The following is a 27,626-nucleotide window of genomic DNA, read 5'->3' as shown; positions in this document are numbered from 1 at the left end:
CAAAGCTTTGATTCGTTCCAAAAATGGAAAAAGAACATGAGAAATAGATTGAAACACACATAGATGATTTGGGAGCTATTTGTTCAAAATTTGTAAACAATACCAAAAATAAGAAGTAGGAACGTTATCATACAATCCCTTAACCTTTAACTTGAAAATTACTGTGAAATATGCTCTATTAGTTTCCAGGTATGGGAGATTTTTTTTTTCCTTCTCTTTCCATGACATTTACATTTACATTTCTATTGGTAGTACATTTTGTCAAGTAAATTATCTTTTTTTAAAGAAGTATTGTTAAACCTATTGAAAAACTGGAAGGATGCGAGTTGGCAATGGAGATTAAAAAAAAGCACTCAACATCCTCTCTGCTTTGATTTGCAGTGAGAGAGGGAGGTAGAATTACTGGGAACACATAGTAGATATTCACTCCCATTGTACCACAATGGACATATACAAACCATCTAAATACTACAATGCCATGTATTTGCCTAAGTGGCTTAATGTTCAATGAGTGTGGTTATTCTGAAAGGAGAACTTATAAAGGAACGGCATATAAACTTTCAAAATAGAGGATCACCTGATGCTTAATATTTGTCATTTCCTCTAACCAGCTAGCATTTTTTATGTAAGAGGGTGTACTATCAATTTGGCATAAGATGTCCTTGAAAAATTTCAAAAAATATAACATTCAGTGTGAACCGTAAAAAAAAATAACACAACTGACACATCCATTACTGGTTATCTGTTAATAAGTGATGTTGTCAAAAATTAGGGTATGGCTCCTCTTTTGTGAGAATATCTCCTAGAGAGTGCCTAGTGAATTATGAGAGCCTGCCACATGGATTATTCTAATCCAATAGCTCAAATAAAAGACCTCTATTTTATCCAATTGAAATTCATGAAACCCAATTCAGCCCGATTTAAAAAAAAAAAAAAGGTCTTCACCCGATTTTAAATCCCATCCTTTTTCCTTTTGAGTTAACAAAAAAAAAAAAAAAATCATCTTCTTGGTTGTGATACCTTCAAGAAAGAAAAATTATGGCTGCTAAACCTTTTGATTATTCTTGTATCACAAAAATGTTGAAAGCAATTTCTCTTTAGGGTTTTCACAACTAAAAAAAAAGAAACGAAGAAAAATAATAGGACGATGAGCATTCTTCCACATCTTGAAACTGATCTCCTCAATGAAAATGTTGAATTTTTTTTTGGTCTTTAGGAACTTCCAGGTTTTTTAAATTTTTTTTAATAATAAAAAATAAATAAAGAAGAAAAACACGTTGAAATCATAGATCATTCTTCCACATATTTTTTAGTGGAAGAAGAAGAAGAATGAAGATGTTTAAAATCCAAACAGATTTATCTCTCAGAAAATGTTTGAATCGTGATGGAAAAGATGAAGAGAAGCGTTTGTGAAGACGAAAAGTAACGTGAAGAAGATGAAGTCCAAAGAATTATCTGAGGGCTCATTGGGCACTATTTGGGAGATATTTCTCTGAAGAGTAGCCAAACCCTTAAAATTAAAATATTATACATGATTAAATCTTAGAACTCTTGGAAGAACCGCTCCAATAAGAGGAGCCGAACCCGAAACTGGTTTCTCGGTCTGGTTCTAAATTTTCTATGAAAATACAGAATCGTTTCAGTTTAAAATGCACGTGCTTCTAAAAGATGTACAAGTAAGGTTAAAATGGTAAATTTGTCATCTTTTATGATTCTCCTATGAAACGGAAAAACCTAGAAACCAGAAGGAAGAGGACAGTCGAAATTGGGGTTTCCTCTTCTTCTCAACCGAAGCTTTGAACCCTGGCGCCGCCGTTGCGAAAGGGATTACTCTTCGTCGTCTCTATCTCCGGTGACCCAATTCATCGGAAACACTAGTTTGCAGCGGTTCATCTCTTCTCATTGTAGTCAGAATATGGGCCGTTAAGGTTAGTGAAATAAATCGGTTTTTCTCATCATGACTATTCTATGTTCAATAATTCTTCTTGTTTTCGTCTTCCCCCAAATTTATCTGTGGCTTATTCTCCTTATAGGAATTATTCTATATACCTATTTTTATTTTAACCAATTGAATCCTAATTCCTGAAAACGTTCAATTTCGTTTTCGGGAACAATAGAAACAGAGAACAAGCAGAAGCCTCTGCTTGTGTAGGGTTTGGCTCCTCTCCAGAGAGTGCCCATTGAAGCTTGAGGAAATGCCACGTGTAAAATGCCCATCTGTATGCTAAGATAAGACGTCTGTTTGTAACCCAACTTGAAACTTACGACAGGGTGAAATCCCAGAATCTCCCCAAACTCGATTTCGTTTCCAAGTTTCTCTACCTTTCCAAATCTTTTGCAGGTTCTTCAAGCTTCGTCTTCATCTTCTCCATTGCTATTCGCACATCTGAGAGGTAAACCGTTTGGATCGAAATGGGGGAATGAAAAAAGAAAAAACAGAAAGATTCAATTGCTTTAACAAAACGTTAATGTTGATCAGCTTTAATTTCAGGTTAACCTTATAGTCCGGATCAGCTTGGCTTTTTAAGTAGCAAGTTGGACTGTCACGGGAGGCGTGTTGGTTGGGAAGCCGACGAGTTGCGATTCCAACTTGCAATTAGGGTTTTCTGCTCATCTATCTTTTATAGCCCTGTTTTTATTCGGAAATTCAGATTTCTCTCTCTATATATTTCCATTGAAATTGAGGGAAAAAGCAGAGACGAAAGATTAAATAAACATGAAATCTCCAATCATTGTTTGCTCTTATTGCCAAACAGAAAATATTGGGTCTTCATCTTCAAATCTTGCAGGTTTTGATGAAGATGAAAACTTAACAGAGAAAAGGGGAAGATGGAATTTTAAATAGTTAGGGTGTTCTCCACTCTTGCAGGTTTTGCAAAGAGGAAGACACAAGGTAGATTTCAAATTGGGTTTGCAATTCTTATGGGTTTGGTGGGTTTTAATGGGGGTAAAGTTAGTTGTTTTATCTTTAGCCTTCAGATGGGCATCTCCTCAGGCTTCACTGGGCACTCTCTGGGAGATATTCTCCTTGGAGAGGAGCCAAACCCACTTGTATTAGGCTATCAGCCATGTTTCCCAATGAGATTAACTTTAAATCCATAACCAAATAGCCATTATTACAACATCTTATAGTTATATGTGCGGGTTAAAGCTTCAAATCATCTATCTACTATTGAAAAGTTGTATGATAAATGAATCCATTTACCCTTTGGGCTGATTGTTACTGTCTACAAATTAGGTTGGTGGAGAACAGACACGGAGTTGTTTGTTTTTCCATGTTTTGATCTTCAATTGTGATGCTAATGAGATTTTGGTGTCTATTTTAATGTTGGTTGTAAGAAGTAACAGTTGTTTCTTGTAGTTATGGTCTCATGGGATAGATTCCTCCTTTAGGATTGTCACCATATTCTGATCTTGTTTTGCTGTTATTTAACTCTTGTTGTTTATATTACACGTCCAAGAACTGCCAAGGTGAGTTCTCATCTTGTCTGTTTGTCCTTACTTTCCCTATTAAATGTCAAATTAGGCTGTTAGTTTCATGAGAGTTATTCAATTTCAGTTCTAGAAAACAAGTCTGCTTGCAAGCTGCTGTTGACTACTACCCGTTTCTAGTCAAATGCGCCTAATGCCCCGAGAGGTTGCTGCTCCTACAGATTCAGATATTCAATCTAGGATTTTGTTTCCTCATAATATGCACATAACAATTCTTTAGGTTTATGTCCTCATAATATGCACATAACAATTCTTTAGTTTTCAGAATGAAGAAGCTGCTGCTGGCTAGATTCAGAATCCATAGAAGGAGCTACAATTATTAGAATTGAAACTTTAACTTCTATTTTTTACTGTGGAATCACTTTACACAAGTTATACTTCATCTACACTGCTAGGTAAGGAGAACCTATCCTGTACCCCTTTTTATCACCTTTTGTTTTTATTTTCTTGATGTTTCGGATTTCTCAAGACACCCAAATTTCAAGGTCAGGTTTTATAGCCATCTAACCATCAGATCTATCCCAAACTTCAGACACATCATCCCCCCAACCCTAGTGACCTTAAGTCTTAATTTGACCCCATTACAACCATCCATTTTGAAATACAGTTTTTTCTTGAATTTTTGTACTCCCTAAAACCCTAAAAATAACAACCCTCGTAACTTCTAATTTAGCTATCAAACCCAACCAAACTTGGAGGGTCATATCCCTATATTATTACTTACTTCCCCCTTAAGTTTTGTCCTATTATGACAAATCTTCCCTAATTTAGCCAACCACCTCTTAAAAAATAGAACTTACCCAAACCCTTCCAAACTTATATTAGTTCTTCCTCCCACTTTAGCAAGTGAGCCTTAAAGTCACAAAGCCATTAGACCACTTCATATGTCACATCATCCCCACAGCCCCTTGTTCAAAAACAGCATGCTTGGCTCAGTTTTGATTCAGATCTTGGCATTGGTCCTTGGTTCAACCCATTAGTCCAAGGCTACTTCATATTTTTGGACCCTTCCTGAAAAACTCTATAGGTTAAATCAACATTACCTTTGCATTCTAGTTAATACAACTTACATCTTCGTGTTCTGTTTTTAATGGTCTTCCCCTTGAATCCTAAGTCTTGATTATGTGCCCTGAGAATCCCTGAAGATAGGCTCATCCTCTTTATTTGCTGTTGATAGCTCACTGAGATTCCTTATCATTAAATGTTTTCTTGTATCAATCTGGTGTATCATTGAATTGAGCTTCGTTATTATCTATTACATAATGAATTTGTGTTGCTAAACCCTGTATGACGTCTCAGTATGACTTTGAAAATGCACTTTTTCAATTTTTGGGGCTATTTAACCATCTCCTTAAATTCTCATGTAGCTGTGTCACTTGATTGTCAGTTACAAGCTGTGATTGCTAAGAGTAAATTTATTTACCACAAAACTTTCAGTGTAGTATTTTTAGATGATTGGACAAAATGCAACTGATTATTCTTTGTTCTCTTCTTAATATTATCCTTCTCCATCTCCAGCCCCCCTTTTTTCCCTCCTCTTTCTGAACACACTGCAGCTGTCTGATTTTATTTTATTAGACAAATTTGCCAACAAAAGTGAATTTTCATTCTCATCATAATATTCTCCCTCACCCCATCCTTCTCCCCCACCCCCACCCACAGGGGGGGGGGGAAGAAGAAAAAGAACACAAAACAATTTGATTTTATTTGTCTTGTTATTTATTTCCACTGCTTACCTTCTAGATGTAAAATTGGCATAATCCTATGGTTTTATTCATAAATTTATGTTTCCCCCCTTTAGGTATCCATTTGTGGGTTTGAAGCCAAGTTTATTATCAAGTTAAGAAAGGGAACAACAGAGGCTGCAGACTGAAGATGCTTCAGATCCGCCTTAGCAAGGGTTCATCTATTGAAAGTGGGGGAGGAGCAAAGCCTTTGCCAGCAGACAGTGTGACTGTTGCATGTCCTGACCACCTTGTCCTTGCTGATCTTCCTGTTGCCAAAAGCCTTGGCAATGTTAGTGCTGCTTCCCTTGTCAAAACTGTTGGCCGCAGGTCTCGTCGACAGCTCGGTGAACGAGTCCATTTTTGCGTCCGTTGTGATTTTCCCATTGCAATCTATGGCCGCTTGGTAACTAGCAGTCCTATCTCACTCTCTCGATTTCTTCATTATCAGTTGTAGTTACCTTTTAATTGATCAATTAAATGAATATAGTTTTCTGTGTTGCTGGTAAAAAATTGGTTTTGTCTATTCATTATGTGTGGTCCTCTGGGGCATTTCTGGCTTTATGTTTCTTTTTGCTTTATAAACATGTATCTTAACCCACCCTTATTTTTTGTAAGTAAAATTCATTGGCTTTGCTAATCACCGGTTTTATGGTTTTCAGTCTCCTTGTGAACATGCCTTCTGTCTGGACTGTGCCAGGAGTGATTCCAGCTGCTATCTGTAAGCAAATCCTTGTATTCTTATTACACGCTCATCAGTTCTTTGTGTCTTGAGGGTTCTGGGGGGAGATTAGTTTCCCGTTTAGAGTTTGTAGTCATTATAACTGTTGTTTCTCTTGCAGTTGTGATGAAAGGATTCAGAAAATTCAAACTATTAAAATGATGGAAGGCATCTTCATTTGTGCAGCCCCACACTGTCTGAAATCCTTCCTAAAGAGATCTGAGTTTGAATCTCATATTCATGAGAGCCATGCTGACCTTCTTCAACCCAATACAGAAAAAGAAGATGTTAATGAATCCGATGCTTTCAATATGGTGAGGCAGCACTCGGCAGATACTCATGTCAGACAGGCTACACCTGCAGATTCATCCACTGCCCGTTCCCTACAGAGGCCTGTTTTTTCACCCAACTCAAATTCTCAGCCCCATGAGTCTGAGGACAAACGTGCTCGTCACCCACCCAGAGAACCACCGCCACCTACCAAGCCAGTTATACATCCAAAGCCACCACCATTTTACGCTCGACAGCAAAGCCAACCACCAGACGTACAGCTTGATAACAACCCGCCGATCCAGTCCTTTGATGGTACTGTGCCCTATGGGCGGTTCCATCCCCAGCAGAGTTTTGACTCACAACCAGGCCCATATTATCGGAGAGATGCAGATCAGTTTCCAGACAAGCAGCAGCAAGGAGTCATGTCCGAAACCAGCTTTCCAGAATACCCACATATGCATTCACATCAACCACCTAATTTTGTTGTGCCAGTTAATGTGACTCAGGGAATGCCTCCTCACCCTCCATATGGCTACCCTATTCCTCCTGAGGGGGCTCAGCCTTTCCACAATCCACATTATGAGGGAGCACGAGCAGATTTAGCATCAGAAGGTGGCCAGGAACAGGGGTCATTGTTGGGTTATCCACCAACTCCAGGAGGTGGTGGCTTCCCTGACAATTATTCCCGTCCTTGGAATATGGGGCCTGCAGGTGTACCATTTGAGCCAACTGGGAGTCAAGGAATACCCGAAGGTTTCACCAACTCAACAGATTCGCAAGGTAGAGCCACATTCTTTCAAGGTGATTATGGACGGTTTCCGGTTATGCATCTGAATCCTCTGCAGCCTCCTGGTGGAAATAAGGGTTTAGAACCGCTGAATAGTGGTGGTGCTTTGGATCACAAAGAAGGGAAAGGGGTGTTGGCATCACAGCCAATCCCACCGTCAATGCCGATCCCGCCTCACTTATCACAGATGAAGCGGGGTAAGTTCTCAAATTCTGGTGATACAGGACGGGAGGGGCAGGGCTATGCATGGCAAAATGAAAGGCGTGATGGCTTTGGAAGCAGCCAGGATTGAGAATGTTTTTCATATTACTGCTGAAACAATGTTGTATTCAATTAATTGTTTGACGATTCAGCAATCTTTCTTAATTGAAAATTTTGGTGTTCCAATAAATTGTCACAGAAAACCATAGAATTGCTAGTGTTACTTCTAGAGAACATGCAACATCTTTAGCTGACGTCCTCACCTTAGCTTTAAAACTAGAGAATTGTTCTATTCGTGTAAGAAAGAAACTGATAGTGGATATAAAGTTATTCTTTTCTTCTTCCATGTGAATATGGCCGGTGAGAGAACTCAGCAGAAGAAGCAGACAGCAATCACAAATCTCTCCAACGGTTCTCTTGACATCACCCGAAAAACATCAACTTTGCGGGTAAAGCAGAGGGACCAGACAGCAATGACAAACCTTTCCAATGGCTCTCTTGCACCCAAAGGCAAGAACTTTACAAAGACTACGTCACCAACACATGTGTCGTAATACAAATAATCAGAATCTACTGAAACAGGCACTCATGAATTTCCCTGCAAAGCGGGAAAATATCTGGAAGTGAGACCACTGGACACTAATGGGTAGGCTGAAAAAAGAAGAGGGAAGGGGCTGGGAGAGTTGCAAGGTGGCCCTGAACAAAGTTTCCCATGTATGCATAAAATGTTACATCACTCTTTTCGGAGTGTGTTTACTTCTAGTCCTACTCTGATCCTTCCTTTCAGAACTTACTTTTCCAAAGAAAGTCACTGTTGGTTGGGAATCCTCAAGGTTAGCTAGCTGACCTCTCCATTTCCATCGCAATGGTAGCCGCCTGGTAGGCCAGATTATGAATGATAGAGCTGCAGAAGAGTATTGATATGTTGCTTCTTCCAATGTCAGGTTTATTCCTTTCTGTGCACCTTGGACTTCCACAGTAATGTTTGATCCTTCTGTGAAGTAGAACTTATAGCAGGAGCAGAGATTAGTTCATTAAACTCATCTTGGACATGTCAAACCAACTAAAAGTCTTGCAGTGGCAAAGTACTGAAGATTTTTCAGTAACAAAAATGATGACATCACTCATGGTTAAGTCACCAGCCAACTGGGATTCAACAGCAAGGATCCACAGTGTTGACAATTGAGAAAATTTTTAAAGTAAATATCAGTTCAAATAAAGGCAGACCAAGCTGGTGATCTAATCACTGTTCTGTCAGTAAGAAATATGTACGAAGTGAGCTCCTCCATCATTTATGGAGTTCTAGTTGGACTGAAAAATTCATAAATCAATTGGGAACAATTGGGAATACCTAGTGGGTGGTTGCAGTTAGCCCTGCAGATATCTCCAACAATCCTTCTTGATTTTTTGTGGAAGACTTGTGTATACTTCAGAAAGTAAATACCGGTTGTTAATGAACTTTTTTTGATCTATCCTGCTCTACATCCTTCCCAATAGAAAGACAACACAACTCAACTCAGTCTCATGCCAACTAAGTGTCCACTTGGCCAATCAACTTGGTTCATAGCTTCACCAATAAAAATAGAAGAATGAGCAAACTTCTTGACAATGCTTACAAGATCAATACAAAATAAGCCTCTATTTTTGTTGCTTTTGATGGTTCTGTTTGTTCATCATGAAAAGTTTTAGGAAATGTCTTAAAAGCAAGAGAAAACTGTACAGGGCAAAAAAAATTGAACTGGATACAAAAATTTGGAAAACAACTTTTTAAATGAATAATGGCATTTTGATCAATCATACAATGGCCACAGATGGAAGACACTACCACAATCATACAGTTTGGTTTCTTGCTCTATTAACTAAGTCTAACTAAACTTGCTTTTCATGTACAATACATAAAAAAACGACAAATAACAATGAAATAAAAATTAGCACTTGAAATAAGGAAAAAGTCATTGACAGACCATCAAATCAAACAAAACAGTTACAGCCAGACTTACCCAAAAAATTTACGGTCAGTTTGGGCCACCACTCTAAATGGATGATGTAGCAATGTCACAAATGCATTGCTTTCCTACTGCACTTTGATCCTCTGCTGAAGATTTATTCATTCCTTGCCATTGTTGAAATTGCATGACAGGCAAATAGTGTTGAGTGCCAGACAGTAAGTATATATCATTCTACATTATTTATGCTGTTCTCTGGGTTTATAAATAACAGAATTCTCAAGGCCTATCAATGTTAGTATTAAATAGTATACTTGTATGAATCTGAAATCCATTGGTACTATTGCTAGCTGGGGCTGGGACATACTCGCTGAGGTAAACTTAAAAATTTGTTGTGGTACTGAGTGCCCTACCTGATGATACATGTTTATGCTCTTTACAGGGTAAATTCATTTGTCTACTTTGTGAAGAGTCTTCAGTACTAATAACTCAAGCAGTCTCTGAACCTAACTATAACATGATCCTGCAACCATGTAAGTAATAACTAGAAGATGTGTATATCTTAAGTAATTTTATCATGTGACTATGGTCTATATGCTTCCTGTTTTAACGTGCGCCTAAGGTCTATATGTTACTAACTCCTAGTTGGACTCTTTAAGCTTCATGACAGTACAAGTTATTGCATTAGATACCATAAGATTGATTATGAATCCTACTGGTTGTAAGTTAATCTGCTGCTACAACCATCAAATGGATCTACTTATTGAGTCAGGCAGCCACAACATATATATTAAAACATGGCTCCAAATTTCTGAAAAAAACACAAAACAGTTCAAATCAACACAAGAAACTAAAATGCAAACAATAAATGGACACAAATTTTTGAACAAGATAATTCATACCAGCATAGGCATGATCCAAGAAGCAAGTTTCTGGATTAGGAATTTCTGCATCCTTAATGTTGCTGGAACTGATGGTTCTGACGATTTATCAATGGTGCTACACGACTTTAGTGTGGTTGCAGTTTCAACTTGTGAACAAGGTACACTGGCATCATCATTCTCTAGAATAACTCTTGCAGGTTCATCAGGAGGGGTCTAAACAATTTCAATTGCAGAGTCACAGTTCACAGTGGCATTTTCTTCTATTGAAGAGGGCTCTGGGTCCATAGCTGGTGTTTGTATATCTGAAGTACTGCTTGCACTATTTGGGAAGTCCCAACAATTTCTAATGAAGAACAGTCGTCATCATTTGGAACTGCTGCTACTGAAGCATTCTCCAGCTATATAAAATGGATATGGCTTGCTAATTAGAACCCTGAAGCATCCACCACCCTGCAACTCTTAGAGCATTCAAGTTGATCTGCTTCTACGATAGTGGCTTTGACATAAGAGGCATCAGATTCTCCTGACTTTTCATTTCCGAAAAATAAAATGTGTCTCTCTTGTCACTAACTAATAGTGTTTTCACTAGAGTCTCATGGTCCGTACTTCCAATAGAAGCTTCAAAGTTTTCTTCATTCATGCTCTTGGAGGGCAACGAGCTTCGATATGCAGGACTTGAGATTCCAGAGGAAGAGGATCCAGCTCTTAGAAATTTTGTGCTCGAATCATGCCTGAAATTATCCAAGTCAAGTTTCCTGTCACTTAACTGGCTTTGAAACAGAATCTCTGATGGTCTGGAAGTGGTCCAATCAACAGACGATGATATTGATACACTGCCAAGTCCACTGGAGCTTTTCATGCTGTCCCTTGCATAAGATGGATGGTCATAAGGTATATTTGTAGCAGAAAGAACCGTCCCTTGAATAATAGGCCACTTGCTACTACTTGACCTTGTCAGCAATACAGAAATACCAGCTCCTACAGGAACATCAACCTTTAAGCTTGGATGGCTATTAGAATGCTTGAACTCTATATCCACATTGTCATACTTTTGGATTGAATGGAACCAACAGTTTGCTGAACAAATTGCTGCTTCTCTCCATCTACTATCAGTTGTGCAGGGGAACTGTCATGGAAACAACTCTCAGTTTCCTTAATGCTGCATCTGTGGTCTTCCTCAACAATCTCATCACATTGTACAAGCTTGATTTCATTTCTAGTATTGACCTCTGGCACTACAGTCAGTTCTGCTTCGCGCTTTATTGCAAGAAAGGATATACTGAGGTTAATTCTGAGTTAAATGTATTGCTGTGATTGTAATCCACAGTGTGTTCCCAAGTAGCTGGAGTCAAAGATCCACTTTTCTTACTGCAATCAGCACAAAGACTATCATTCCCTTCTATAGGCTCAATAACACAAACCTTGCTCCCACAATTAGAACAGTATGTGATTCCTCCATCACGATCAAGCACTTCAGAAACGTTCCCAATATTAAAAAATTCAGTGCTAGTTGACTCGATTGTTGTAGCCGAAAGTAGACTATTGAATTTTTCAGAATCACTAGCTTTGGTTTCAGTTGTCTTAGCTATATTTAAGTCAGAACACACAGTGTTCTTCCCATCATTGGCTTCATTAATATCTAGCCTCATCTCATCCATTTCTTCAAATACAAATATTTCATCCATTAGAAAGACAGAGTTAAGATTTGACGGTTTCCTCCACAACAAGTTTTCATTCTTTCTCTGCTCCTCTGCCGCGAGGTTGTGTTTCTGTTTCAGTTTCTTTTCATTCTTGGTTTATTGTTACTTTCCCTGAATCTCTCATTCGCTCTTGCTAATTTTTTTTCTTTCTTCTTTCTATTAAAACCATTTAAAAATAAATAATAAATTATAGAGGATGGGTTTATTTGTTAATTATTTAGATACCAGGGGAAATTCATGCAAATAATGAAAAACTGATGAGTGCGTATGCAATTCCCCGCTAGGTTAGAATAAAAAAACGTTAACGACATTTTGGCGGGAGAATTCGAACTTTCTTCTCCTTCAGGTCTCAGCCGTTCCTTGGAAGCAAGTCTATCTTCTACTTCCCAACGGAATCAATATCAGATCCTCCATGGAAACCGATTCAGACTCTGAAGGTTCTCACGTATCTGCAACTCCGCCCAGAGATCCAACACCACCACAATCTCCTCCTCCTCCTCCTCCTCCTCCTATCCTTTTGTCTTCCAAAAAAATTAGGGTTGAAGTCACGGCTTCTTCCCGATCAAACACCACATCAAAATCAAAGCTCGTTTCGAAGAAAAAACCTCTAAAATCCAAAATCGAGGTCAAAACTAAAGATTCTGAGGAAGATCTACCGATACATCCTCTATCATCCGCTGATTTCTCCGTCCTTCCTGGTTCATTCGTTAAATTCCATAATCGAAGCCATGGGGTCTCGACGCATTCTTCTGTGGAAAATCTTCTGCAAGGTTGTTTACCCTCCAAATTCGCCTCCTTCTCGAAAATCCGGCGGCCATTCGTCACTGCAGAACCAAATGAGGAAGATACGGTGCTCCATTCTCCGTCAAAACCACTGCCTAAGTCCACCGGCGGTAGTGATTCTGTGGAAGGTGAGCGGACTTTCGCTGGTTCTGTTTCTCTAGGGACCAGTAGCAGAGCTGCAGAATTGTCTGAGGAAAATAAGATGCTTCATTCTCCGTCAGTACCGCAGCCTCAGTCCACCGGCGGTAGTGATTCTGTGGTGACTGAGCTAACTTTCGCTGGTTCTGTAGGGACGAGTAGCAGAGCTGGTCAAGTCAGTAATCCTTACAAAATGGGGAAGCTACCTAACTTGATACGTCAAAGTGCAGATCCGCGGCCTGCAAAGAGGACAAAATCGACGGGTGAAGGAAATTTCGTTAGGCTAAACATCAATGGCTATGGACGCAGCAAGTTTAAAAATAAGTGGGCAAAGAAACGGAATTCTTCTTCATCTGGTTTCAGGGAATCTTACAGGAAAAGTAGAAGAAAACCAAAACCAGAAGGTGAAGCTGACGCCAATGTTTATGATGAAAATGGTTTAGTCTCGGACATCACACAGCAGATGGACCAGAGCAGAGATTCAAAATTTAGTCATGAATCGATCCAGCAAGCTGTCTTGAGTGCTCGCGATGAACCGTCTGAGAAGAACTTAATGACGCTCTTGAAACTGACGCATGGATATGAGTCGTTTCGTGAGGGACAGTTGGAGGCTATCAAACAGGTGCTTGCAGGTCAGTCGGTGATGCTGGTTCTCCCAACTGGTTCCGGAAAGTCATTGTGTTATCAGTTGCCTGCGTTGATTTTACCTGGAATAACTCTGGTTGTGAGTCCGCTGGTGGCTTTGATGGTTGATCAACTAAGGCAGCTTCCACCAATGATTTGCGGTGCTCTTCTATGTAGTAATCAGGTGGTTGATGTTTCCATGTTTCCATCTCTATTGCTTACCCTTGTTTTTTACTTGTTCTAAATAGGTGTTCTAGTTTGTTCCCATACATACATTTTGAACTTTGTTGTTCGCTTGTTCTATAAAGGTGATCTAATTTGTTCTGATACGTACTTCTTACACATTCTGTATAGTTGTCCTAATTTGTTCTGATACATCTTTCTTTCAGACAAGTGAAGAGGCTTCTTTAACACTTCAGCAGATTCGAGAAGGAGCGATTAAGGTTGTCTAAGGAAACAATCAAGATGACAGATATGCCATACACTTGGGTATCAAATTAAGAATAGAAAATGTGATGATGGATTCCCAAACCATATTATAGATAATATTGAAACCCGTATGAAATTATTGGAAAAGAAATGATTTTCAAAACAAAAACAACATCCAATTTGGTTTTTTTTGAGATTGTTTTCAACCTTTTGCATCTATGTTAAAATGCTGATCTGCTGGTGCAACTTTATTATTTCATTTATCAGGTTCTTTTCATCTCGCCTGAGAGGTTTCTAAATGCAGAGTTCCTGTCCATGTTTGAGGCTACTCCACCTGTATCACTTGTAGTGATTGATGAAGCACACTGTGTTTCTGAGTGGTAAACTGTTAACTCTTCCCCCTGTATACTTGATTGGTAAATATTGCATGAGTACTGAAACTAGTAGCCCCCCCCCCCCCCCCCCACGTCAACATTTTCCTTCTTTCCCCCCTTTTCTTGTTTCTTTCTTTTGGAAGAAATTTTCTCTGCCCATTTCAAAATTGGAACTTTTAACAGGTCCCATAATTTCCGGCCTTCCTATTTGAGGCTCAAGGCATCATTCCTTCGAGCCAAGCTTAATGTCAACTGCATTCTTGCAATGACTGCTACAGCAACAATCAAAACTTTGCATATGGTAGTGTCTTCCTTGGAGATTCCTGCAACAAATCTCATTCAGACATCTCATATAAGGGAAAACTTACAGCTGTCTGTAACATTGAGTGCTAATAGGCAAGTGTATTTCTTTTCATCAGGTTTTGGTAAGCTATTCTAATATTAAAATTCATGACCAGTTCAGCTGACAATGTGTATTATTTAATATAATTTTGTAGATCAAAAGATTTGTTGATGTTGATGAAGTCTTCTCCTCTGGCAGAAGTTCAGAGCATCATTATTTACTGTAAATTTCAGGTATGCCTGCATTATTACCCATGAATTTATGTTCTCTAGGTTTCCATTAGTTTCAACTTATATATTTTGCAGGTTTGCATAAGTACGAAGAAAGGTGAAAATATTTTACTGAAATAAAATACAAAAAGTCAGAAAACAACTTTTAATTTTAAATTTTGTGAGATGTTTTCCGAAAAAGTGGTGACATTTTTATCATCGATACATTTGTCGCTCATGTAGGATTCAAAAATCAATTTAATTATTTGCCTCATCCAATCACTCCAAAATGTGCTTCTTACGTCTCTTGGTATATTCTTTTTGCAGTTTGAAACCGATTTACTTTGCAAATACCTTTCTGATAACAACATTCCTGCGAAGGTCAGTATTTTATTTTTAAAGCTGCATATAAAATTTCTGATATCCATTTTCTTATATGCCTAGCATTTGCGTGTTGAGAAGTAACACTATGGATGGTCACTCATTACCTTATAGAGCTATCACAGCGGTATCCCAGCGAAGGTTAGAAGCCGTACTCAGGAGCTGTTTTGTTCTGGCAAAATAAGAGTGGTGAGAATAGTATTTTGTGGACTGCTGTAACTTAGTACTGTTGGTTGTGTATATTGTTAATTTGATGTGTATGAATTGTTCAGGTTGCTTTCCAAGTTAATGAGATGTTGCCTTGCCTTATGTAAGCAATTACATTGCTCTTTTATGTGTAACAGGTTGTGGCAACTGTGGCATTTGGCATGGGGCTTAACAAGAGTGATGTTGGAGCTGTATGAACAAATTATGCTTCTGGCTCCAAGTTTTGCATTGTTTATTTCATATTAATTGATAACTAAAATCTGATGTTAGTGAAGTGGATCATGATCACTGGTTACCAGTAAATGTGGTGAAGAGACTGGACAAACAAATCTCCACACCTCCAAATTGTTCAGCAGATCCAATGGAGGTGACCTCATGAGATCTGTTTATTGGGAGATTTTTGCATGCCATCCCTAGTCAGGGCATCAATTTTCAGATGCCTTGGACACCTTGTATCTGGACCCCCTCCAATGTCATGGGTCACCTGAACATGTGAAAATTTGATGCCTACTAGTTACATCCACCCAGAAACATTAAGGCAGTAAATAATCCTGACTCCATTTTCCAATGTTGTATAAGCTGAAATATGTCTAAACAAGTAACTCTGGAATGCGCTCCCCCCTATCCTCAACCATCCATGTGATACCACCATTTGGTCCCCTTCACCTTCGAAATCCTTTACTACTTCTTCTGCATGGAACCTCCTTCGCTCCCCTCATCCCCTTGTTCCTTGGTCCCATCTGGTTTGGTTCAAAGGTCATAACCCCCGCCACTCCCTTACCCTCTGGAGAGCTCTCAACCTTGCTCTTCCTACCCAATCCTTCCTTATTAGCCGCCATATCCCTGCCAACCCTAGTTGTGCCCTTTGCTGGAATGGTTCTGAGGACATTGACCACCTTTTTTTCTCCTGCCCCTTCTCCCGGCCCATTTGGGATAGAGCCCTCGCTTCCATTTGGCCCCGCTCGAGACACTCGCAAGGGTTTGTTCGTGATTGGTCCTGGATATCGAGAACCTTTTCCGGCCACTCTATTTGCGATCGCCTTGGCAAGCTTGTTTTTAGTGTCGTTATACATCACATTTGGTGGGAGCGCAATCTTAGAAGATGGACTACCAAATCCCGTTCTTTTGACATGATTTGGAAAGCCATCTTCTTTGATGTTTCTTTGAGGCTCCTCTCCCTTCCCCATCCCCCTGTGGCCGATATCCCCAGAAATAGGATCATTGTTAGTTTCTGGGGTCTCAGCTGCTCTCTCATCTCCTCCCCTTGATCTTCTTGCTCCACCCTTGTGTGGTTCCTTTGTATTTCCTTTTTTATCGCTCTTTGTCTTTAATATATTATTTATTCACCCAAAAAAAACATTATCTCTGCAGCAAGGTAACTCTGCTACCCTCAATTGTGGTTTTAAATACAGGTTATTCATTACAGCTTGCCAGAAAGCTTGGAAGAATATGTTCAGGTGATTTTTGTTTATAGTGGATGTAGGAAAAAAAAATTATGCCTTAGAAGCTGTGGATCAGTGGTAGCAAAAACTGAATTATATAATTATGCAGGAGACAGGGCGTGCTGGACGAGATGGGAGGTTGTCTTACTGTCATCTTCTTTTTGATGAGTCAACTTATTTCAGGCTTCGTAGTCTTCTATACAGGTGCTAATTCTTCACCAGATTCTTTTTTTTATTTACTTATTTATTTTATGTGTCCCTTGTCTTTCTGTGTGATATTCTCTACACTAGTATCCCATGCTCCATTTGAAATTCATTTGCACAAGAAATTTTACAATCTGCTTACTGTAATCTGCTGCCAGTGATGGTGTAGATGAGTATGCTGTAAACAACCTTCTGTGTCAGATATTCGGCGATGACCTGAATCCAAATGGGAAAATATGCTATTTAGTCAAAGAAACAGCATCTCGCAAACTTGATGTGAAAGAAGAGGTCTTTTCTTTTACTACATTCTTAAATTAACATGTCAATGCATTGGTAAGCTTTTGAATCTGATTATTATTATTTTTTTAATGGAACCAGCAAGCGTATAGAGGTAGAAATGTGCTTGTGCAAACTTTCTTTTGTTTTCTGTTTTTTCTTGGACGGATATGAGCTTGTGAATTCTGAATGTTTTTTTTGGGCCTGCTTGAGTGATATAATCTAATAATGAATGGTTGACAGAAAACCAATCGCATAGTTATGAAATTATTGATAGAAGCAATAGCAATAATCATGAGTGATAAGTTGCTAATATATTGAACCGAGTATGTGACCGTATGTTTGACGTGGATTGGAGAAGCTAGGCTTTTATTGTTTGAATGCCTCAAAAGTGTAAATATTGGAGTAGAGAAGATGAAGGAAGACACAAAACAATCATTGGTCCTGGCATGCTTTTCTCCTTGGTGATTAACAAATGCATATTTTTATTTCCAACTGTGGAGTCTATGTTGGTTGATCTGAAGGTAGAACACCAACTGTGGATTTATGTTGGTTGATCTGAAGGTAGAACACCAACTGTGGAGTTTATGTTGGTTGATCTGAAGGTAGACACCAAGTGTTACTGAGTAGGATACTGGCACTTGACTAATAAACACTTCTGACAAGATTGTTCAACCAGATAGTTCTGTCTTAGTGTTATACCCGAGTGACTTGGGCTTGCTTCTTATTCATCTATTCTCCAAAATGTGTACATGCTTGCTATTTGTTTCTGATAGTGGCAAAATGATATTTTTCCAGGTGTCAGGGAATCTGCTTTTGTAACAAACCAGTACTTAAGCTTTATGCATAGCTATTGCGAATTTACCCTTTCAATATTAGTTGAAGTTGGTAGAAATACTACCTTTTAAGCATGTGTATTACATGCTTCTTTTAGTTTGGCATGCATTTGCTCTTAAAAAAATTATGTTGTATAAATACTTGCAGGTTATACTCACAGTTCTAACATATCTGGAAGTCGGGGAAGTGCAGCACATACATCTACTTCCCGAGCTGAATGTAGCTTGCACTTTGTATTTTCATAAGGTAGGTGGAAAATTTCTTTTCGTGAATTTTATTATAAGGCGTCATAATAATTGGCTTCCTCGGGTTTTAGGAGGTTTAATAAGTTTCTTGAGTAAAATATAAGGCCATAAATTGTAGGACAGTGATAATGTTAATCTGCTTTTTTTCTAACTCAGAAAATCTAGCTTTCTCAGTAGTTATTGTAGGTTCTATTTCCTGTTATTTTGCGATTTAATGCAGTTTAATATTTGCTAAACCTTTTTTGATAATGAGTCTGGTCCATACTTTTCCTTGTCTGGGTGCTTTTATATTGATGAACTAAGTCTTTTAGAAATTCAATGCTGCAGACTCCCCCAGAGATGCTTGCTGGAAAGGATATTTTAGTTGCCACAATTCTCAAAAAGTGAGTTCTATATTAGATATACTTCGATAAACATTTAAATGCTTGAGGAGCTCTTTGCTGATTGAATCATTTTTAGGTCCGTAATAAAACAAGGGAGCTATACTTTTGATATACCTAGTCTGGCAAATAGCATTGGCATTACTGCCATTGGCGTATCAAATTGGTTGCAAAACTTGAAGGTATGGACAATTTAATGACTATGACATCTTAATTGTTAACTGTATTTCTTTATTCAAAGTATTCAATTTTTACTAGTCATATTGAGGATTTGTTGAACACTACCACATCCACATGAACATATGGTCAGCAAAGAAATTCATGGTGGAAATTAGTTTAAAAATGGTAACCTCAGCGCCCCCCCCCCCAAAAAAAAAAAAAAAAAAAAAAAAAAAAGAAGTGAAAAATGTTTGTCAAAATAGAATAGTATGTCTCTGGACTCAGGTGATTCAGATCTCCTACAAAATTTGAATGTGATTCTAAATCGTCAGAACATCTATAAGAATAAGCTGTTGAGGGTTTATTCTTAGTAGTTTGCTGTGAGAATAATCTGTTGAGGCTAGCTGTATAAGATCAAGCATAACAATGAAAATGAATTGTTGAGGATAGAATGCTTAGAGCAAGCTAGGCAAGGGGATGATGAAGCTTGCTGATCTATCGAAGAAAAAAACAATTGAATGGCCTTGTAAATAAATCAAGGATGTATCCCAGACAGCATGTTTTTCTAGCTGAAACTACAATCATATTTTGTGAGACATGACTGGTGAATTATGCATATTTTCACACACTAGATAACCAGGATCACTAAGTTCAATGAATATAGTAAAGGTTGATTATGAGGAATATTAAATGCCTGTTGGATGGATTCTCTTGACTCACTTACCTGGATATGCGTACATGAACAACAGTCAATCAGTTTATAAATGCTAAAAAGAATATCCATATGAGAGGCATAGATGTTCAATCTTTGAAGTGATCATTGAAGTTTAGTGAAAGGTATTTATACATGATTGGATTACATTATAGCCCTTTGATGATGTTAGTGTAGTAGAGAGAAGATCTATTCTGTATGTCTTTTCCTTGATTTAAACACTGGATTGTGGATCACATTACTGTTCCTCAAAGAATCAAATTTTTTGTGTTTTATAAGTTGAGGTACAGAGTATTTGTGTATTTCTCAGGGTGCTTTCAGTTTTGATCTTGTAAACAATAGTAGAAGAGAGAAGAAGAAATAGCAGCATTAGATAGTTGAAAGTTGAACCTATTGTTAAAAATATAATTTTTGTTTTTAAACTTAAGTTTGATCTTTTATGAATTTGAACTTTAACAATTTTTATTGGATTTAAATTTGCTTATTTATGAATGATATCTCAAGTAAACGAAATGCAAATAACAAAACATTTACTTAAAAGATATTGGGCACAAATGCCTGTGGGGATAAGTGACACTTAAATAGTGTTTGTCTTGGTTTCCAACCGGATTTCCCTAAATTTCGTTTAAGATTGGTGACACTTGTATAGGTTTTTGGGTTAAAACTTACAAATTATGGTTGAAATGTGTTGTAACTGTAGTGTTCGGTCGAAAAATGTGACCTTTTTTAGCTCCATTCAAATCTTGTTTTGGTTTGTTGTGAAATTGAAGTTCCTCAGTGGTTTTATTAGGTGTCAACCAAGTTCTCATTCCATGCCTATTGGTCATGATCCATTAATGCCAACATAACAATCTTCTTCCATAGAAGTTCTGTCTCGTCTCCTCCAATCCAAAACTGATAAGCTTCTCATTTCCCCCATCCCTAAATGTAAATCTCTCAAGCTCACCCATCTTGCTTTTGCTGATGATCTCATGATCTTTTCTAAAGCTGACCACACTTCTATTTCCTCCATTCTCTCCTCTCTCTCCTTCTTCAAAGCCCTGTCTGGTCTCAAAGTCAATCTCGAGAAATTTGCAATCTTCCTCTCAGGTATCTCCGACTCTGTTTGTTCCTCCCTTCTCCAACTCTCTGGTTTTAATCTAGGCTCTTTCCTTGTTACCTACCTAGGCCTTCGCCTCTTTCTAGTAGGCTCACCCGTCACCACTGCTCCTCTATCCTAGGCCACATTCGAAAAAAGCTCCAACTATGGAAATGTAAACTTCTCTCTTTTGTTGGTAGAGTGGTGCTCATCCGGTCCGTTCTCTAATCTTCCTATCTCTATTGGTGTGGCATCTTCCCTCTCCCCAAATCTATCATCTATACCATGGAATCCCTCTTTTTTGCTCTTCTTTGGAAGGGTCAAGAAACCTCTTGGTTTCTTTATCCTATTAGTTGGGATGCCGCCGCCGCCCTAAGCCCTGAAGGAGGCCTTGAAATCCGTCGAATCAATGATGTTAACTTGGCCTGCCTTAAATTGCCTCTAAGCATGACTCCATTTGGATCTCCTGGGTCTACTCCTATTTGCTCAAGTCAGACTCCATCTGGATTGTCCCAACCCTTTCCTCCTCTTCCTGGATTTGGAGAAAGCTTCTCTCCCTCCGCCCCTGTGCCCTTTCTGCAATCTCTATTAAAATCTCCTCCGGCTCCTCCATTTCCTTCTGGCTAGATCCCTGGCATCGGATGGGTATATTGTTCTCTGTTTTTGGTCCCTGGGTTGTCTATGGATCCCGTATCCCTAAGGCTATCCCCATCTCCTCCTTTATTGTTAATGGTTTTTGGTCCCCCTCTCCCCATCCTAGTCTCACACACGTTTGGAATTCCTTCCCTCCCCTCCTATCACCCTCTGCTTCTAACCACACATTTTGGACCCCCTCCCATACCAAAACTTTCACAACCGCCTTTGCCTGGAACCTCCTCAGGTCCACATTCCCCCTGTCCCATGGGCCCCTCTTGTTTGGTTCAAAGACCATATCCCTCGCCACTCCCTCACCCTTTGGCAGGCTCTTAACTTGGCCTTCCTAACATAATCCTTCCTCATCAGTCACCACATCCCTGCTAACCCCAACTATATCCTTTGCTGGAATGAAAATGAATACCTAGACCACCTTTTCTTCTCCTGTCCCTTCTCCCGGTCCATCTAGAGCTTAGCCCTTGCTTCTATTTGGCCTAGATAGAGATATTTTTTTGGTTTTGCTCGAGATTGGAATTTGATCCTGAGAACCTTCTTGGCTCCTCGATTTGCGACCAAGTGGGTAAACTTATCTTTGCCGCCACTATTCACCATCTATAGTGGGAGTGCAACATGAGAAGATGGATTTCCAAATCCCGATCTCGAGTCATGATTTGGAATGCCATCTATTTTGATGTTTCTTCTAGACTGATTACTCCCCCCCCCCCCCCCTTAGTTTATGACTCTCCAAGGAATAGGTTGATTGTTAGTTCCTGGAGTCTAAACTCCCCTTTCCAGTCACCCTCTTGACTGGCTGCTGCCCTCCCCCCCCCCCCCCGGTCTGATTCTCTTTGTATTCCTTGTTTGGCCTGTGTTTTTATATAATTATTTATTTGTCCCAAAAAAAAAAAAAAAAACAATCTTCTTTCATTTTTTTGTTTGTGACTCCTAATTTCTCAATACGACAGTTGGATGATGGGGACACAAATTCATTAGTGACAATTTTCGATGGTTCAGACATTTCAAGAAACACAAACCAATCACCACAGAGCAAGAGACCTAGTTCTCAACCTCCAATCATGAACTAGTCTCAAAACAGTCCTATAATATAGCATGCATTGCTGAACTTGTTCAAACAAAAACTAAAGAAACTCGCAAACCTTGATCTGGACTCTGGAGAATAAATCAATGATGATTAAAACCCTGAAGAGAGGAGACAAGAAACTAGGAAGGTTGTAGCAGTTCTTAGAGATCCTGCTCTGACAGCGTGTGGATAATAATAAAAACGAAAAGAAGAAGAACAATGAGAATCAATGTATTTGCATACCCTTGGAGTTATAGACTTAATGTTGGAGGTTCCACTTCTTTCAATATATATTGTCCTAAAAGACGTATTAGGCAAACAAGAAAGAAGAAAATAAAACATAAAAGAAGCAAATAAAACATGGTACCTAACTTCCCCTGACTAGAACAGAAACACTACATAGTCTCTGCCAACAGAAAACATGGAGGTGTCTCTCGATGTACTTGTTTTATGTGTAGTATATTTTTTCACCGCCACTCCAATCCTGCCATGGTGTTACTGCTTGCTGATAAAGTTTACATTTGCAACAACATCGGCTTTGCAATCACTGGGGGAAACGAGATGTTGGCATGAGCACAATGTGGCGGTTACTTTATTTCATTTTGAGCACAATGTTCATTTATTTCTTTTTTGCTGATGTGTGTGTCTGAATTTCTTACTGTGGTTAAGAGTTATTTAATACTCTATTCCTTTCATTACTTGTGTGAAGTTGATATTTATTTTCTTTGTGGTGCAAAATCAGTTGAAGGGAGAAATAACATACGAGACAAAAGAACCAGGATTTTGTTATACAATTGTGAGAAGGCCAGAAGATTTTTGTTCCCTTGCTACAGATGTCACTAGATGGTTATCTGAGGTTGAAAATTGTAAGGTAATCTATCCTCATTTTCTTTTTGTGAAACTGCTACATTGACTATAAATCTTAATAGAGAAAAACAATGTTAATAACAATAGGTATGTTTCAGTGATCCTGGCATTGAATCTGCTTTTGTAAGACAAAATCAATATTTTTCCTCTTGTCTGAAGCGATTTCAAACATATCAATCAAAAATAGTATGTACAAAATGAATTGAGGTAGATCTACTGAAAGTGAAGTTTGTATTCCTGAGAATCACGAATTTGCTTTTCAAAAATATTACAAAGTGATTTTAGCTCTACTTTTCAATAGCCACTTCTTGGTGGCTGGGGTAATACGAATTTCAATTTTTGCGGGGCCTGCATTTTTTATTTTGTGTAATTTTCATGCAACTTTAAGAAGCCACTTGGTGGTTATGGTTGAATGAGAGCTGAGCATTAGCCTCTGTCATAAAGCTGTTTCCCGGGAAATGGGCCTATCTATAGTCTCTCCACAAAAGCTGCAAAATGCTAAATGCTGAAAATTTAAGAAAACAGGAGTCTGTCATTTCTTTATATGCTAATATTAATCAAAACTCAAATGATTAAGTTCTCAAAAATTAGAGCTGACTTCCCCAACACCCCTCCTGCAATAAATTTGTATTCTTTGCAAATGTACCCTAAGACAGCAGTGGCACCTATTGATTGGTCGTTACACAGAAACTATTACTCTGTTTTTGATCTTTCCGATGTTGTTTTTTCCGTCATTTTGGGACTTCATCTGTTTACTGGATTTATAAATGATTTCCTGTCTGCCTCTGAAACAGGTGCGGAAATTCGATGCAATGTTTAATGCTGCAAACTTTGCTGCAAAAGCATGTAGAGAAACAGTTGGTTGCTCTGGTCGCCAGCATAGTCAATGCCTCCAGAAGAAAATTTTGGATTATTTCACCACGGACGAGAGCGTCCCTTGTTGTGAATTCCCTACTAAGATGGATCATAGCAGGTTGGAAATAAATGCTTAATTTTTTTTTTTTAATGAAAATAAGTGAAAGAGAGGGGGATTCTGAAATCTGAGGGTGCAAAATTTAACCGAATGTTAATAGGTGGGCTTGGAAATACCTACAATCCAACTTGCCCACCTTGTTTCTAGGTTGTCATACACTGTAATTTGTTTGAAACCTGAGCCAGTCATTCCCTCCAAAAAGGAAGAAAAATTGCTATTCAAGAAAGGCCCTTCTTATCTTATGAAAGTCCAATCAGTTTCACATGTAGTTTGATTTTAAGATCAGACTTCAGTTTTGCGGTTCAAAACCAATCTGACTTTGATCAGGACATTGTTCTGATGATCAAGGATGGAATGTCACCCATACATGGATTCTTTGTTCAGTGGAAGTAGTCGGAGTTTGTTGGGTATATCTGTATTTCTGAATCTTACAGTTGCGACTTTCCTTTTGTACTGATTGTGACTTTCATTGGCGTATGCAGCCCATTTTTGCAGGCAGATATAAAGGTGAGTTTTAAAATGTGTAGCTTTATATATTGGGCCTTTGCATTGCTTGTGGAGCTGAATTTTGCTGGGTTTCTGTGTAACAGGTCTTTTTGCAGAGTAATTCACATGTTAAATTTACTCCAAGAGCAGTCGCTAGGATAATGCATGGCATTGGAAGCCCAGCTTACCCTTCTACAACTTGGTCCAAGACTCATTTCTGGTATATATAAAAAAAATCCATCTATTTTATTGAGAATAGTTTCAGTTAAGTATAGGGAACTGTGGGAGGCAAGATAAGACCGCTGAACTTCTAAACAGAACCACCAAAAATTTTCTCTCTTACGGTCAATGAATCAAGCCACCAAATATCATGCTGGCTGGTGCAGGAATATTTCAGTTAAGAGTATTTGTTTTAAGATTGAAAGGTTATGCCATATGCTTATCAAAGCATTGGTTTGGCCAAACAGGTATACTGACAGGTTTTTCTCCTAAGCTAATTATTTTACTCATGGATGACAGGGGAAGGTATTCACAGATCGACTTCCCAGTTGTAATGCAAGCGGCAATGACAGGACTTATGAAATCTGCCAGAAAGGAAGTATCATAACTGGATTACATAGTTTGTCTCCCCTTACAGCAAAATTTATGTTCACTAAGATTATTATTATTATTTTTTTTGGGTATATATGTCCACTAAGATTAGTGTTGTAACATGAAATATAGTTCCTTCCAAAGATTAATTGTGACGAGTAGCATTTAGCCTTGTAAACCAATGCATTCCAATAAAATGTTCCGGTTCCTTCAGATTGATGGCTTCATTAGATAAATGTTTGTACATGCATGTTTAGGATGGACGATTCAGGCCACTTCAGCCACCCATCTTTTGGTTCTCGAGATCATCACGCAAGAGTAATATCAATGACAGCTTTCATGCCTAGGCATGTGGTTGCATGTTTTAAATGTTTTCTCTCATGGTTCATGGTCTATGATGTATTCTACTAACAAGGCTTTACAGCTTTTAATATTGCAGGAAAAAGTTTAAAAAGATTTTCAAAGTCTGGGAACAATGGAACCGATGTTTTTTATGTCAAGACAATCAGAATCATGCTCTGTACAAACAGTGAACCTTGCTTTGGTAAGTTGGTCTAACCATATGGCAAGACACACAATGTTGTGATATTGTGGATGGGGGAGTCCTTCGCTGAGTTTGGCACAGCATTTCAATGCATAGAATTGGGGATCAAAACATGTTGGAATTGGTCTTACGAACCTGGAATCAGCTTCAGATCTGAAAATTTAGTGATTTTATGGTTTCTTAGTATGAACTGTCGATAAAGATCTGCCAGAATTGGAATAGGTCAAAGAAGGTTTACCGAATCAAGAATCCAAACCCAAATACTTTAAACCACGGTTCATCCCTATTGAAGTCAGTTAAATGACAATAAAAAAAAAAGTTACATGACAATCAAATACTTTAAGAATAGTAGGTACATGGAAAATTATGGGTGGGTTGATCGATATTGCATTAAAGTGAAATATGATTGGTATGTTTACCAAAAAATAAATATGATTGGTATTTTTTTCAGACCTTTTTTATATATTCAAAGATTGCAGCTGCCACATCATTTCAAATAACCTTTACCAAGAAAAAATTTGCTTCAACTTGAAGAATTCTCAGCTACTACCGAAAAAAAAAAAAAAAAAAGAGTTCTCAGCAGGAAAAAGGGGTAAATGCCGCTGCAGTATATCTAATTTTTTCGGTAAATGCTAAATGCAATATTACTAAATTATAATCTTATTTTTACATTTTTTGAAATTAATTATCTCTTATTATTATTATTATTTTTTTACCAAAGGCGAGCTTAATATTATAATAATTTAGAGAAAAAAGTTACAGAAGGATCACACTCTCAAGAAATAACAACCAAAATTTTCCTTTCAAACTAAATCGGGAAGCTCGAGGGGAGAAACTCGACATTCAAAATTAGTTCTCCAACTGCTAACATCAAGCCTGCAAGCCAATTTGCACATTGGTCGGTCTCTTAACTTTATGAAAAACATGATACTACCCAAAGCCCTCCAACAACATAATAATATCTTCCATCACCTCTGTAAGGTTTGATATCGTCCATATTTGACCGGGTTTCGATTTCGCCCCCACCTCCCAAGTTTTAGGGTGGGTGGGGGGAGTATTTTATGTCATTTTGGATTGAAATTTTGTGTTTAGCCTAATTTGAGGCTAGCAAACACAATGAGAATGTCATTTTGCCCTATGGCATCACTAGAACTGATGTTCTCGATTGACACATGCTCGATTTTATAGTAAATCTTCAGATAGTTGTAACTTTTGATCTAAGAGGAGTCACAAGACCCACATATATCAAAATAAACGGCTTGAAAACTCAGCAACGTCTATTTGAGAGCCAAATTCTATCGTTTAGTGAGTTTTCAGGCCACTTTTAGTTACTTAATTAGATTTAAAATTTCAGTTTTGAGTTGTTTTAATTATTAATATTTTTAGGATTTCATATATATAAATATAGGGATTGTTATCTTGTAGAGAGATTTGAATAACTATTCTTAGTTTATCGGGTTCTTATAATTTTTTATTCTTTAAGCACATTATATCAATGTCGAAGTTTGAAGCAAAATAGAGCAATAATACGAGAAACATGAGAGAAAAAAAAACTCTAGAAAATAAAGAAAATATGAGTAGAAAATATACTAAAAAATATCACAAGAAATTGCCAAAATATCTTGAGGCTATTTTATTGCACATGTCTTTTCAAGTCTACTTTTTGGGTCGCCACCTTCCAAAACAACTAAAGATCATCATATTTAGTACCATGCTAACATGAGGTAGTGGAATCCACATTCATAAGGTTTGTCAAGAGAGTATAGGATCCACACTCATGTGTGTAGAACGAAGTTTAGATGGGTAGGTTGGGCGGAGGAGATCTAGATTGCATCCACTTGTACATATTGTTCACAATATTGCTAAAAAGAATTTTTAAAAAATATCTCAAAATGACGATTG

At 38.2% G+C, this 27,626-nt stretch overlaps 2 protein-coding genes across 5 annotated transcripts; both read left to right on the top strand.

The window, feature by feature from the left end:
* The first annotated feature begins 1,733 nt into the window (after nucleotides 1–1,733).
* On the top strand, nucleotides 1,734–7,778 carry LOC149006396 (RING/U-box superfamily protein). 3 transcript variants are annotated; one of them, XM_089166628.1, is made up of 6 exons: nucleotides 1,734–1,928; nucleotides 2,342–2,393; nucleotides 2,492–2,601; nucleotides 5,294–5,622; nucleotides 5,879–5,937; nucleotides 6,059–7,778. In XM_089166628.1, exons 4-6 carry the CDS (start codon nucleotides 5,368–5,370, stop codon nucleotides 7,287–7,289), a joined length of 1,545 nt encoding a protein of 514 aa, XP_089022754.1. In that variant the 5' UTR covers nucleotides 1,734–1,928; nucleotides 2,342–2,393; nucleotides 2,492–2,601; nucleotides 5,294–5,367; the 3' UTR covers nucleotides 7,290–7,778. The 3 variants fall into 3 exon arrangements, with proteins under 3 accessions (XP_089022754.1, XP_089022753.1, XP_089022755.1); XM_089166627.1 differs by lacking the exons at nucleotides 2,342–2,393; nucleotides 2,492–2,601 and having other exon boundaries at nucleotides 6,059–7,777; XM_089166629.1 differs by lacking the exons at nucleotides 1,734–1,928; nucleotides 2,342–2,393; nucleotides 2,492–2,601 and adding an exon at nucleotides 2,608–3,887.
* Nucleotides 7,779–12,044: 4,266 nt separating this feature from the next.
* Nucleotides 12,045–25,461, top strand: LOC149006395 (DEAD/DEAH box RNA helicase family protein). 2 transcript variants are annotated; one of them, XM_089166607.1, is made up of 19 exons: nucleotides 12,045–13,457; nucleotides 13,663–13,716; nucleotides 13,970–14,082; nucleotides 14,260–14,472; nucleotides 14,574–14,652; nucleotides 14,956–15,009; nucleotides 15,124–15,198; nucleotides 15,354–15,407; nucleotides 16,629–16,673; nucleotides 16,768–16,862; nucleotides 17,021–17,150; nucleotides 18,123–18,221; nucleotides 18,548–18,603; nucleotides 18,680–18,782; nucleotides 23,006–23,134; nucleotides 23,925–24,103; nucleotides 24,586–24,610; nucleotides 24,694–24,809; nucleotides 25,109–25,461. In XM_089166607.1, exons 1-19 carry the CDS (start codon nucleotides 12,141–12,143, stop codon nucleotides 25,194–25,196), a joined length of 3,024 nt encoding a protein of 1,007 aa, XP_089022733.1. In that variant the 5' UTR covers nucleotides 12,045–12,140; the 3' UTR covers nucleotides 25,197–25,461. The 2 variants fall into 2 exon arrangements, with proteins under 2 accessions (XP_089022733.1, XP_089022734.1); XM_089166608.1 differs by lacking the exons at nucleotides 24,586–24,610; nucleotides 24,694–24,809; nucleotides 25,109–25,461 and having other exon boundaries at nucleotides 23,006–23,129; nucleotides 23,925–24,031.
* Nucleotides 25,462–27,626: the final 2,165 nt, after the last annotated feature.

The sequence above is a fragment of the Hakea prostrata genome, chromosome 8 (genome assembly GCF_041222555.1).
Source record: "Hakea prostrata isolate BN-2017 chromosome 8, UWA_Hpros_2, whole genome shotgun sequence".
NCBI classification, from domain to species: domain Eukaryota; kingdom Viridiplantae; phylum Streptophyta; class Magnoliopsida; order Proteales; family Proteaceae; genus Hakea; species Hakea prostrata.
This window is presented reverse-complemented; position numbering and strand designations above follow the sequence as displayed.

Bases quoted from the DNA above. Each gene is read 5' to 3' on its own strand.
- LOC149006396 (XM_089166628.1), top strand. From the start codon at position 5,368: ATGCTTCAGATCCGCCTTAGCAAGGGTTCATCTATTGAAAGTGGGGGA. The intron at 5,623-5,878 runs GTAACTAGCAGT...TATGGTTTTCAG, and splicing joins TTGCAATCTATGGCCGCTTG to TCTCCTTGTGAACATGCCTT. The intron at 5,938-6,058 runs GTAAGCAAATCC...TTTCTCTTGCAG, and splicing joins AGTGATTCCAGCTGCTATCT to TTGTGATGAAAGGATTCAGA.
- LOC149006395 (XM_089166607.1), top strand. From the start codon at position 12,141: ATGGAAACCGATTCAGACTCTGAAGGTTCTCACGTATCTGCAACTCCG. The intron at 18,222-18,547 runs GTAGGTGGAAAA...TCAATGCTGCAG, and splicing joins GCACTTTGTATTTTCATAAG to ACTCCCCCAGAGATGCTTGC. The intron at 23,135-23,924 runs GTAATCTATCCT...CCTCTGAAACAG, and splicing joins CTGAGGTTGAAAATTGTAAG to GTGCGGAAATTCGATGCAAT.